Source organism: Maniola jurtina, chromosome 22 (genome assembly GCF_905333055.1).
Source record: "Maniola jurtina chromosome 22, ilManJurt1.1, whole genome shotgun sequence".
NCBI classification, from domain to species: domain Eukaryota; kingdom Metazoa; phylum Arthropoda; class Insecta; order Lepidoptera; family Nymphalidae; genus Maniola; species Maniola jurtina.
In genome coordinates this window covers 10,930,961-10,944,457 of record NC_060050.1, presented here as the reverse complement: position 1 = coordinate 10,944,457, position 13,497 = coordinate 10,930,961, and the positions used below count along the sequence as shown (strand labels likewise).

The 13,497-nt window shown below is 38.3% G+C and overlaps 1 protein-coding gene across 1 annotated transcript in view; it reads right to left on the bottom strand.

The window, feature by feature from the left end:
- Positions 1–857: 857 nt before the first annotated feature.
- Positions 858–13,497, bottom strand: part of LOC123877012 (regulator of G-protein signaling loco) — a 72,352-nt gene continuing 59,712 nt past the window's right edge. The window contains exons 4-13 of the mRNA XM_045923492.1: positions 10,232–10,324; positions 9,650–9,810; positions 9,092–9,281; positions 8,674–8,820; positions 7,580–7,714; positions 4,579–4,782; positions 4,127–4,372; positions 3,804–3,968; positions 3,007–3,121; positions 858–2,530 (exon numbers count right to left, since the gene is read on the bottom strand). Of these exons, the coding sequence (XP_045779448.1) occupies positions 2,424–2,530; positions 3,007–3,121; positions 3,804–3,968; positions 4,127–4,372; positions 4,579–4,782; positions 7,580–7,714; positions 8,674–8,820; positions 9,092–9,281; positions 9,650–9,810; positions 10,232–10,324 (1,563 nt within the window). The 3' untranslated portion in view covers positions 858–2,423. The remainder of the gene's footprint in view (positions 2,531–3,006; positions 3,122–3,803; positions 3,969–4,126; positions 4,373–4,578; positions 4,783–7,579; positions 7,715–8,673; positions 8,821–9,091; positions 9,282–9,649; positions 9,811–10,231; positions 10,325–13,497) is intronic.

Sequence of the window (13,497 nt, the reverse complement as noted above, 5' to 3'; positions counted from 1 at the left end):
ATGAATGACCGAATTCGGATATTGCTTACGCACTAATCCGATCCCAGATCCAAATCCAAGCTGTTCATAGCAGAAAAGCATATTATACTATCGAAGATTATGTAAATGATAAAAAAGCGTGGATTTGAACTTCGATTCGCTCCAGCAATGCGCAGGACTTCAATTGCTTTTATACATGGCATAATATTGTATATCAAATCTTTGAAAAGAGCAACCGCCGAGTTTCTTGCTGGTTCTTCTCGGTAGGAAAGGCATTCCGAACCAGTGGTAGATGCTTTTGACGATTCGAAAGAAATTGTAAAAGTCTAATTGAATAAAAACATTTTGAATTTGAATTTGAATTTGAATTTGTTCAGTGGACATCTTTGACATATCTACGTCATATGTCCGATTTAAATCCGAGATTCTCTCACGGATGACGGAAGCCGGAACTAGCGAGCTAGCTACTATACAAATAGTTCTATGACTACTTCGGAACATATTTTCATACCATACAAATAGTTCTACTACTTCGGAACGTATTTTCAATCGAATGAGTGCGTAACCGCCCTTAGGTTGTATGAGTGTCTTCTTGTTGCTATTTTTCTCAAAAACACCGATTTCAATGCAGTTTTTTTGTATTACATAACTCGGATAGTCTGAGCAAGTTCTTAATCATGATTCATTACAGTAGGTACTCGTACCTACTGTTGTAAACCTAAGTTATGGTACTATAACTATTTTCTCGAATTTGGTTCGGACTATTGCACAAACAACCACCTTTAGGTAAAAGATAAGACTTAGGTTTGGCAAATCCTTCAATAAAATCAGTTCCTAGGACTAACTAAAAGGAAAAAAATGTAATAAAACCAAATGTAAATGTTATACAAGATTTTATTGCATATAACCAAATTACTCTGAGCTTCATGTAACCAAATATACTGACTTTATATTACAATAAATTATATTTCACATACACGTTTCATATATTTATATAGTTGCCTTCATACTTAGTATGATATCCACATACAGACGTACAAAATTAGTAACAACCAAAGTGAACTATTTTATCTATATATTTATACTTTATAGTTACAATTATAAAAGATCTTTCTTCATAATAATATTTACAAATGGCTATGTATCAAATCAATACAAAAGTAAAATAATTTCAATACAAGTTTACAAAATTTTAAAACTGACCAATGAGATGACCGTAAGTTAAAATGTGACCACAGATAAGATTTTAAAGACCAGTATTTCAATCACCAAATAATGTTAAAAAAAAAAATACATTTTTATATTGGAACTCTGTCGAAACGTCGAATTCCTCAGTTAATAGTAAAGTCAGTCATTTCCTCAGTTAATTGGCAATTGAAGAATCAGCCTACAATGTAATAAAAAGAAGACAATATTATCAACTAAGTAATTTTCCAAAAAATATTTATTATTTTAAGACAATTTTGTATTGAAATTATTCATATACCTACTTCATTTCCTCTAATATAATTTGTACATTATTAGTTAGATCTATAGTACAGTTTGGAAGGGAATTCGATATTGTATGATAGATACGTGTGATACAAAATATGCAATTCTATACAACTAATTTTTTAAAATTTTATTTTTCAGTATAAATAATAGCCTATGCTACTTTAAATAGATCTTTTACTGTATCCATGCAAAAAATCACATCGATCCATTGCTCTATTGCAGCAATGATTGAAGGACAAATTAACAAACATACTCTTTCGCATTTTTAATATGGGTAGTAATGTTGAGTTGACCAGTACAAAATAATAATAATAATCAAATTAATCAGTAATTATTATCCACATGAATCACTGGTAAGTTAAACTTTAATTAAATCTTAAAGATAATGGAACTTTTGTACAAATGATTGAGATTGCTATAACATTATTTTTACATTTTGTATAACAATACAACCTTATCCTATAGTGCACTGTTTAAAGTTCATAAACTAGAAAACCATACAGAAGTTGACATTAATTGTTTAAATAAACATAATGGTCTTCTCGTTTGAAACGCATAGTATGACCAAATAATCGTCTTAAAATCGCATATAATATTAGATGAACTGTTTCGTTCTCTTAGACATAGTATGGGCTACAATGACTCATACATATTATAGTATTCTTTATGGGATTTTGTCTGCCCATACAAGGGATATTGTGTCTTAATGCCATGTGCATAAGGCTTCTATTCAGACGACGGTATGCGCAGATCCTTCAAATGATATTCTTGTTAGATTTACCATAGCTGTAACGCTCATATATACAATCGATATCTTAATACCATGATTATAAGGCTTATATTCCTTTGCGTTCAGAAATCGTTAAAACGATATTCTGCATAAGTGACGTCCGTCCCAACGAGCGATACTGTGTCTTAATGCCATGCCCATAAGGCTCATAATGGTATGTTCAAACGACGGTCGGCGCGGATCGCTGTGGCGGTTTGGGCGGCAGCGGGGGAGGGGTACGCGGCTGCAACCTCTGTCTTTGTGTTTCCCGGAGGTTGTCCAGAAAATCTGTAAGAAAGTTTGGTTTTTTATTTTTCGGTTTACCTTTGACTGTAGTGTCAGATAATGGTACAGAATTAACTAATTATTTTTACCGGATGATGCCTGCGACTTTGTCCGCGTGGATTTACTTTTCATAAATCCCGTGGAAAGTCTTTATTTTATAGTTAAGTTATAGATAAAAGTAGCCTAGGGTGAACCGTAATATTAACATGACAGAAAATATGGTGAGTGTGTTCTCATTTATGCATTATAACAACACTCATTTAAAATAAATCAGAAAAAGTTGTCGCCATTTTGTTTTTTGTTTTTAGACCGATTGCTTTCAAAATCGATATCTGGGGTTCCCTGTCATCTAAAAAGAGGAAACTGTTGTCAAAATTGAAAAAATTGCCGAATTGCCGCCTTTTTTGTCAAAGATTTTAGTGTTGTATTGGAGGCGATACAGTAACATTTATTTCAACGTAAACACAGTAGGTACTAACCCGGCGGGTGGTGATGCAGCGGGTGTCCGGGGCGCAGCGCTGCGCGCACGCGGGCGCTCTGCCCCCCGTCCCCGGGAATACTTGATGTACTGGACACGCTACTCCGACTCGCGCTCTGTGCAAAAAAAACACTATTTATAGAACTAATTCAAAAAGAAACTAATATTGATTTATGTATGTCATTTCATGGAAATAAAGTTATAAACTTCCATCTTGTACCAACTTTCTGGCAAATAAATTATTATCTTATTATCTAATAATAATTATTATTATCTAATACGTAACTAATTTTTCAGGCATTCGGTATTTATTTTAAACCTAAAACGAAATGATTTCTGATTGGATCTTCAATCATCTGACAGAAACTCCTAGGATCTCTCGTTCGCTGGGTGTCTCTGAGCTGAGATCAGATATAATAAAGAGATCAGGAGCAGAATAACTGCCATAGCTCAACGGGTTGCAAAGCGAGGCAATGGGAAGGACACATAGTTCGAAAACGCGATAGAGATTGGGGTCCCGAGATGCTAGAATGAAGACCTCAAACCAGAAAGAACAGTATTGGAAGACACTAGGTGGACAGACGACGTCAAACGAGTCGCAGGAAGCCGCTGGATTCAGGCGGCGTACGCAAGACCTTGACGTGTGGAAGTCCCTACAAGAGACCTATGTCCAGCAGTGCACGTCTATAGGATGATGATGATAATCTAACATAGAGAACAGAAATGGGTACTAAAATGCCCCAAAATAGAATGTTCAATTTTTATAAAAGTTCGTAATATTGTGCTTGTGCTGCGAACCTGTGCATCCTCATTATTTTCATCCTGTATCCTCAAGGCTACGTCGCTCAAGGAGTCAGTATCGTCGTCTCTCTCCTTCGGCTCCGGAGTGACAAGGACGGCGGAGCTCGGCACGCCCACTGTATTGGAAACTTCCACCACTTGGATACGGGCACCGTCTAGTTCCTGAAACAATCAATATATGGAAAAAATTACTATAGTGCATACATTTTGCAAACACATTCGCCATATTTGCTCTGTATCAACCTGACGTCAAAAGTAGTAGTAAGTTAGATAGAGGCCGTAATTCGGCCAAGGAAATATTTTTAGTTAATTTCAATTACCTGAACAAGAGTGTCAGGGTGTAACGGAGTAGAGCCAAGTAGCACGGCGTGGTGTGAGATGAGCGGGGGGCAGTATCGCTGCAGCACGGGTCTCAGCACGTGCCTCAGTCGCCGCGCGGGCCGGCAGCGGACCGCCACCGCGCGCCCCGCCACCAGCACGCGCACCACGCAGCGTCTCTCCACCGCCAAACAACGACCCCCCACGGTGGTGGATGCCGCGTTCACGTCGACCACGCGACCTGTACCCTGCGAGCAAATGAGATTTAATAAAGATTTAGTGAATCAAGACGATTTTGTTAATTATTGAATTACCATACGGAGCAATGATAGCCTATACTCTATCCACGGAAAGGAGTCAGTCACCAAGTTGACCACAACAGATTGAAAACTTTATTGCACACAAAACATGCAAAGGCGGCCTTATTGTGTGACGTCTGCCGATCCGCACTCACCTGAGGGGCATCCTTCACGATGACGTCATAGGTGGTGCACACCAGGTTCCGTCGCTGCAGCAGGCGGTCGACCAGCCGCCGCACGGTGACGTCGGGCGACACGCCCACGACCGATGTCGCGCCGTCCGGCAACACGACACGACACAACGCTGAGTTGCCCGACCATAGACATTGCCCGTTCGCTACCTGACTCGATTTCACCGCCTGGGGACAAATAACACTTTTAGTCACAATATCAATAGGGTCTTGGACTGTAGTAATAAAATGATGTGATGTTTTGTGTAACGCTAGTTTATGATTTAATTACCTATTACTACTACCGGCAAGCCGGTCTGACCGCACGAACGAACGAGCGAAGTTGTAGGCATGAGCTATTAACTTATGATAATAAACGCAGTTTCCAAAGGTGTGTCAGATAACACAGTTTCTTAATCTGTATAGGTATCACACCATGTTTAAATTAAAACACATATTTGTACAACAAAAATAAAATTTAGATTTATTTGCTCGGGTTGCAATCGTCAAAGTAAATACAGGGTATAATTAGAACGCAGCAAAAACGAAGACAGGTGATAGTAATGATTACTGATAAAATACCACGAAAAAAACGAGAATGAATAAATATATCCTGTATTTTTTAAAAGTTCGCAATGTATTGCAAATAAATCATTTGACTGACGCCAACTGGAGGGTAATGAACTTTGTGTAGATAGGTGCCGCGAATCAATACCGTGTCGTGTCGGGGTCGTATTGACCCCGAGTTTCGCACGCTATACATTGAATATTAAATCACTAAAACTACAAGTAGGCAAATAGTTATTGGTATTGGATTATGTTTAGATAGTAAAATAATAGCGCTAAGTTTCCGCTAGCATTATTGTAACACCCTGTATAAATCACGTAGCAAATTGAATGGAAATATGTGAGTTAGTATTTACATTGGGCTTTAGTTATAAATAGAACCTACATAGTTTATTTTACACGTGGCTGTGTACATTGTGATAAAGTGGGCAAATACACGAGAAGAAAATACCACGGAGGGGCGGGCCAATACATCGTGATGAAATACTATTTCATAGGATTACACAACTGTTAGTCAATTCATCATCATCATCAACATCACAATCCATTGTCGTTCCACTACCGAGCACAGGTCTCCTGTCAGAATGAGAGTGGTTTAGGCCACAGTCCACTACAGTGGCTAAATGCGGATTGGCAGACTTTACACATCTTTGAGAGCATTATGTAGAAATTTCAAATATGCTGGTTACTTCACGATGTTTTTTAAATTCCTTGATATTTAATTCCTAAAACCCACATAACATACTCGTATGATAAGCAGTTTCCAAATTTATTGGATTTTACATTGTTCTAATTTTGAGCTCTTATTTTTATAAATACTACTACAAACTCTTAGGTACCTAAATTTCATTAGATTAATTTTCAATTTCATTTTATTATTTTCTAATTTCTATTCATTTTTTACAAATTCATTATAGGCAAGTGCTTGACTAGAATCACAAATGATGGAAAGTGATGATGTGGCCTGAGATGGGACGCGTTTACTCAGAAGATGCCTATTCACTCTTGTTTTAAAGATACCCACCCGGATTGTAATTGGTAGGAAACACATATCACGGAAGAGTATTCATGCCTTAGCCATGTGTATGAGTTTGAGTGTTCAAGAAATAAAGAGGCTTTTTAATTTGTTTTTCTCAACGTTGTCTGAAAGTAATATGTGAGTTATCAAGAGGCGTTCTCGACATCGCAAATATTTGCGTTTCTTCTCGAGATTTTCCACTGACCGAGCACGATTCGCAAACACAACCGTACTTCCATACTAATATCGTAAATGCAAAAGTGCTGCTGTTTGTCTGTCTGTCTGCTAGCTTTTAAAAAAAAAATAGCAAGCAAACGAGCAGGCGGGTCATCTTGAAATTGAATTGAATTTGATGTTAAGTGATTACCCCGCCCATGAACATTTGTAGCAACAGACGAACCACCAATGCATTGCCGGTCTTTAAGGTATGTTGGTTCGTCCCTTGAATAACCCCATGTTGTAATCTAATATGAACATCGCAGAAGGGAGCTTTTCACTGCCCATCCATTTAACCTACTTTGACGGAAGTTACGAAGATAGCTTACACCCGGAGGATATAAATACGGGGTGTAACCAAAACACTAGCAAAATTAACACAATTCAATGCCAATAACCATTCACCTTATCTTGTAGTCTTACTGATTTAGTATTTTTCAATCCCTCATTGTATAACGTGCAAAACTTGGGTCAATGCCCCACCTGCGTCGCGGCATTGACTTCGAATGACATATTTACGGAACGTTCGTTGGTCTCTAGCGTCAGTCAGATGTTTTATTTGCAATATATTGCTGCACGCGCTTAGTATCCGAGCTTCTATGAAATACTGGCATGTGTCGTCACTTTGATTTGACGTGCTTTTATAGTTTAATCGATAGTTTAAAATGGTTATTACACTTAAAACTAACAAAATACGTGGATTTTACGTATTTTGGAAGGTTCTCTATTCAATAATCACTTGGAAATAATTTATTTTTAACACACAGTAGTGAGGATAATTCCAACGTGTACGGTCATAATGACTTGCGATTACTTGTATGTATTTGCTAGAGACCTGCTATGTGCACCGAGCTTGTGTAATTAATTGTAATTTACAAGATAATATTATTCTATTGTCTGTTGTTATGGGTTTTGTATTAGATAAGAATGCTTGCATTCTAATGATTGTTCAGTAGAAAAAGAATAGTATAATAGGTATAACTCTATTACAATAAGCTATAATACATTTCATTTCATATAGCAAAGAATTACAAAAAATGAACGTTTAGATGAAGTTAATAATAGTGGTTGAATAAAAAAGTAAGTGGTTAAAAATTATAATAACTAAATTATTCTTGACTGAATTAACTGATTAAATCGAATGACAAAGTATAATTTATTTGTGCTTAGGGTAAATCTACTCACTTCGTTTTCTTCAGCGGTGGAGTTGGTAGAGGCAGCCGAGTTGGCTCTGTCCCGAGACGCGGTGCGCGCTTTCCACGGCAACAGAGAAGCGCCGCTTCGACGTCTGTCTGAAGCATTCGATGATGACTTCTTTAACTGCAACGATACGTAACAACACCCGTTAGAATTGATTGATGAACTCTATGGATGACGTGAAATCAAAGAAAAATAGGCGATTCATAGGCTACCTAGCGTCAAATGTTTAGTACATTTGACGCCTACCTATAGTGTAAGTGCTGAAAGAAAACGTGAATAAAGTGTCTCTATTTTTAAGAAATACTACAATGCGTCAGTGGACAATTTCTTATATGTATAGTAATATTATAATTTATGAGTTGCTAATAATAATATTAGCCAAAAAATAGGCTAGATCGTAGTTCAATTGAGTACACTCATTGGCACTCATTAATAAAAATAAAAAATTGGTGGCTGGAAAATTTACAATCTCATTTATCTTTTACGACAATCTGCCATTTGTTAGACCTTGGATTGGTGAGATTTTTGCTGAAAATCAAGTAGGTATGTCGATATTTTGTATCAATTCACGCATGACATGATCAATCTACGAAGGTTGTGCATTGATTTGATCTAAGATTAGGAATGCACGCATAAGGACATTCTTTATGGTTCCTTATGGAAATTGTGAACGTGTCCAAGACCTATACGCAGAACCATTTTAATTTCAATGCACAAAGTGGAGTCTTGCAGTTTGCAATTGTGTATTGCAAACTGCAAGACCGATGTTCCTGTGTGGGAGTGAAACGTACGTTGGGTATATTTTGGAGGATTTTTATGGTGTAGTGTGGTGGTGATCTCTTGTTTGATGAATTGCTTTTCCTGTATGTTTAGCAGTGGAAGGGAGGTGCGTAACGCATGCTGTACAATACAGAGTTGTGTGTTTTGACGGATTTAAATAGCAAATTAAGCATATTGTTTGTTATTCAGAAGAAGCGAAATTTCTAATGTGCGGAGCAAGCTTGCGTCAGAAAGTATACTGACGGACTTTTTAAGGCTACCTTTTATAGGGTATAAAGGGTATTGATGAAAATATTTACCTTAGGGGTATCAGGGTGTGGCGAGTGCGGCGCGTAGGGAGGCGGCAATCCGCGTAAATCTGCGCGCGCACATTCTGCGTGTACTCCGGAACGTAAGAAGCGTGGGTAGCTGTCAAACTTCATCACGTTGAAGATCTGCTTCTGTGCCTGAGGAAGACAGAACGTCATCATTAATTACATACACACATACATACATACACAGACTTAAAAATCCTTCCTTTTGGCTTTGCTGTAGTCCGGTGAAAATTGATATCGAATTTCTTGTTGCATGTTTTATGAGTCTACGCTTGGATCTCAAGAAACCAATTGGCATATAAACTTTGATCGGCTCTAGGGATTCTCAGATTATTTTTAGTTTATTTTATTTTTTGTTGTTTTTTGGCTGAATAAAGGAAATTTATTATTATTTATATCACACCTGGAGAAAGAGATCCTGTGGTGGTGGAGTCTGGTTTAGCCTCAGCGCAGCCGCGCGTCTGGCAGCAGCATCCACGTTGACAGGCTCCGAGGCGCCCTCCGCGAGGTGCGTCTGCCAGATCTCCGCCGCCAGAGACGATCTCCTCTCATCCTCCTCGCAGTTCCGGTACTGCTCGCATTGCCACCAGAATCTGTAACAAGGCGATGCAAACATGAATAACTAACATCTGTAACCTACGCCAAACTCTTCTGTTTTGAGAAATCCTACTAATATTATAAACGGGAAAGTTTGTTACTATGTATGATGTTGATGGATGTTTGTTACTCTTTCACACAGAAACTACTGAGCGGATTTAGCTGGGAATGGGTTATATCTAATAATATATAAGCAGCTACTTTGTATCCCGAAAAATCAATGAGTTCTTGAAGATAAATCATCTATTCATTAAAATCTCATCGGTGGTTGACTTCAGTTAATCTGGTATATCCTCATGATGCATTATTCTCTTGAGTTATGAACACTGGATATTTGCACTGAGAAGACTATCTCTTCACTCACCTAATGTTCTCAGCAGCAAACTCCTTAGCGAGGAAGTGCGCGAAGGCGGCCGCGCCAGCAGGGTCGGCCAGCAGCTGCTCCAGCCCGAGCGACCACCGCGCCACCCCTCCACAGCTGCCGTTGTTGTTCTGTGGCAAAGGCGCCGTGCCTTCGCTCATTTGCTGTGGACAACACCAAACGTAAGCATTCCGAACCAGTAGCTTCCTCAATAACGACATACCCCTTTACGGTTCATTTTGAGTAGGATTGATCCGTCGCTAATTCATTTTCATTCATTCATTTGACTAATTCATTTATGGAATCATTTTGGTATCATCAGAAGAAAAAACCCGTAAGCCATGATGATTTTTGGAATTTTATGGAGGGGTAAGGGGGCAGGGGATCTTATCTTGATACATACATCAGATTTGGAGAACTTAATTGGTTATTTTGTAAATTTTTCAAAGATTCGATCCAACACTATACCAAACTTGGCCTAGTAGATTACATGACGTAGGCATAAAGACTGAGAGCTCCCCCGCTATCACCCATCACCGCTTTTTTGGCAGACAGGAGGATAGGAGTAATGAGTGTATTGTGTACCTTGCTATAGATGCCGCGGTGGTCGTGATGGCGGTACGAGGAGCCGGAGCCGCTGCCCGTCGTCCAGCGTCGGAACGGCGACGTCTGTTCGCTCTGTGGACAACAGAAACCTCCAATCAAACACCACTTCAATAATAATGTCCTCCCAACCACTTTTGGCCACGGCCGCCAATCTCCAAAGAGAACAGCCAACTGCGCGGGAGATATTATAGTGTGTACGCAAACACAGCTGCAGTCTCTATTCCCTAGCTCTCATAGCCCAGTGGGGCGGATATCCGACACGACCGGAGAGAATTCAAGCGAAGGTCCGAGGGGCTTTAAGTGTAAGAATTCACTAAGAATTTCAAAACAGAAAACCCTAATAAGTAACTATTTTTGGCCTGACCAGGGAATCGAACCTCGTTCACACGACAGGACCTCGTCATCCGCAGTCGAGTATGTTCCACTACCACTAGACCAGACCAAGGAGGCAGTTAGCATCACTTCAATAATGATAACTTAAACATACACTGTGAGCTGACATAGTCCATACAAAATGACTTCTCACTCGCTATTTTAACTCTATGGGTCAACTATTATGTCAAAGGCACGGTTCACCTTTAAAATAAGGACTAAAATAGTACTTTTGACATGATATTTGACAAATAAAGTTAAAATGGCGCGTGAGAAATCTTTTTTACACATTATACTCTCATTGCGACTAATTATGTTACAACATTTAAACTATTCGTGAGTGATTTCCATTATTACATCGACTAAATACATGCGTATAACCCTAACACCCTATACTTATAATTGCTTTACACTTAAAAGTACAGTACGCTTTAATATCCGGTGGTTTTAAAGATCGATTAAAACGACTACACTTATCGATTAAAAAGAGCCGTGCAAGTTTTCCGAGAACTTCGCTTACAGGCTGCAGCATACCTACTCGTACGATACCTACAGCTATCGGCGATCAGATTTCGCTGCAGGCGTGGGAATATTGTGCGCAATGAAGGACAGAAGGGCTGGTCTTTAGAATTTAGATAGCAGAGGCCCATAGTTCTTTAGATCTACACATACACTTTGTCATGTACAGTAGCGGGCAGGAAATATTGTACATCGGCGTTTAGAAAGAGATAGCGGTTTCGTAGAGCGTTGTCTCTATCGTTGAGACCGACAAAACGTCACATAGGTATGAGCGACAGAGACAATGCTCTACTAAGCCGAAATCTCGTTCTAAAGGTATATGTACAAAATATTTCTTGCCGGCTACTGTACCTAACTTTCAAACGCAAACTCAAAGTAGTTATCCAAAGAGGGCAAAATGTGATACTGCTTATCATGCCATTCATGACCGATCATGATATCCACTGATGTTGATCGTGATTGCCTAAAATAATCTAATGTGGATCCACTCTTAGATTACGTCATCATGACCAAGCAAGATCTCAGTCAAACACAAACCTGCCACTCGTCAAAAAACGAGCTGTTAAAAAGGAAATCCGTAAGTTAATAATTTTATTTGTAAAGCATACAAGTTGATTGATAGGATGTACAGGAAAACTTTTAAAATGTACACCAAGAGCTGGTAAACATTTTGGTTAAATATATCATCAAATATTACAACAAATATTTTATATCTTATAAGTTCTACTTTATAAAACAGTTCTCTGATTGAAAGACAACGCACAGCCTAAACCGACTGACTAGTTATTTGATATTTGAAGTACAAAATCCTCGAGCAGGGTGCTCTAGGCGCGTAAGAGAGGATTTTAAGTCAACGGTATTTTTAAAAAGATAAATCGGTTCCTAAATAGCGGAATAAGTTAAGTTTGGCATTGACGTTGCACTGTATTAAGAGGGCTCTCTCCGTCACTCGTTTCATACAATCGTAGTTACACAGATATTAGTTTCTAGAATATGTATGCAAAATTTCATGGACTTTGGTTGCTTAATATTCAAATGAAATTGGAACTACGATTGTATGAAACGAGTGACGGAGAGAGCCCTGTTAAACAAAGCAGGGGTCGCGCTGCCATTTTTTCAATGTTTTGTGCGAAATTTATCAGCTATCCGGTGCCATGTTCACATCAAAGTTTGACCAAAATAAATCCTACTCTCCAAGCCGATCTTTCGAACAACTCATGCTTTATAAGTTATAATATCCCCAATAAGGGAAGACAAAGTTTTAAAAGATCTCTCTTTATGTTTACTAATTTCAGCATTTATATCTAAGTACACATTGGGTATGTATGTATGGTAATGTATGGTTTCGCGAAATTTTGATTTGTAGTAGTTTATTACATTGTATGCTTCTTCCGCCGGCTCTTGGACTTATACCCGGTTATCACGTGAAAACAAAATGCTTTTTTTATGCGAAAGGCGGAACGAAGAGACAGGAAAATCCTTGCTCTATGTTCAAATGGATTCAAAAAATGCACTATAGTTTAAATTGTTAGCCTTTTTTTCTTTCTTTTCTTTTTTTCGGAAAAGCGATACTAAAAGTGTCCTCCACCAAGAAACCTATTGTTTGCAAGGCGATTCATAGTAACATTGATATTGCCCCCAAAGAGGTTTTCAATCCTTAATACTTATACTGCAGTGCGAATAAGCCACGCATTAATTATTCATTTGTTCTGGCTTTTCAGGATTACGTACACGAAATGGTACCAATGGGACCCTATTACTATGTCTCCGCTGTCCGTCTGTCTGTCAGCAGTCTGTATCTCATGAACCGTTATAAGAAGAGTTGAAACATTCAGATTTCAGAGTGCGTATTTCTATTGCCGCTATAACAACAAATAATAAAAATATCAAAATGGCCGCCATGTAAATAAAAAAAAAGTGTTAAGTATTTCTTGTACGATGGCACGGAACTCTCCGTGTGAAAATCCGACTCGCACTTGACCGGTTTTATTTAATACATCGTCGTAAACAAAACAATATTAATATTAATGCGTCGTATAAAAGCCTGTCTTCTTTTTCTGAAGGAGAGATCGTAGATTCGATCTTAATTAATAGTGTTGGTATTTACCTCAACTTTCCAATCAGAGATGTACCATACAACCATCTTATCGATGACACCGCGAAAAAAACAACTAAAATATTACGAATAATTCACGTTCACAATAATACCACATATTCAGTTTGACAAACATCACTTCATAAATCCTTACTAGGAGTTTCTGCGTATACATAAAACAACACAAAATTATTTATAGGAAAACCCTGGGAAATACGATTTAAACAATCACTAAATATAAAACCACTATTCCGTATCC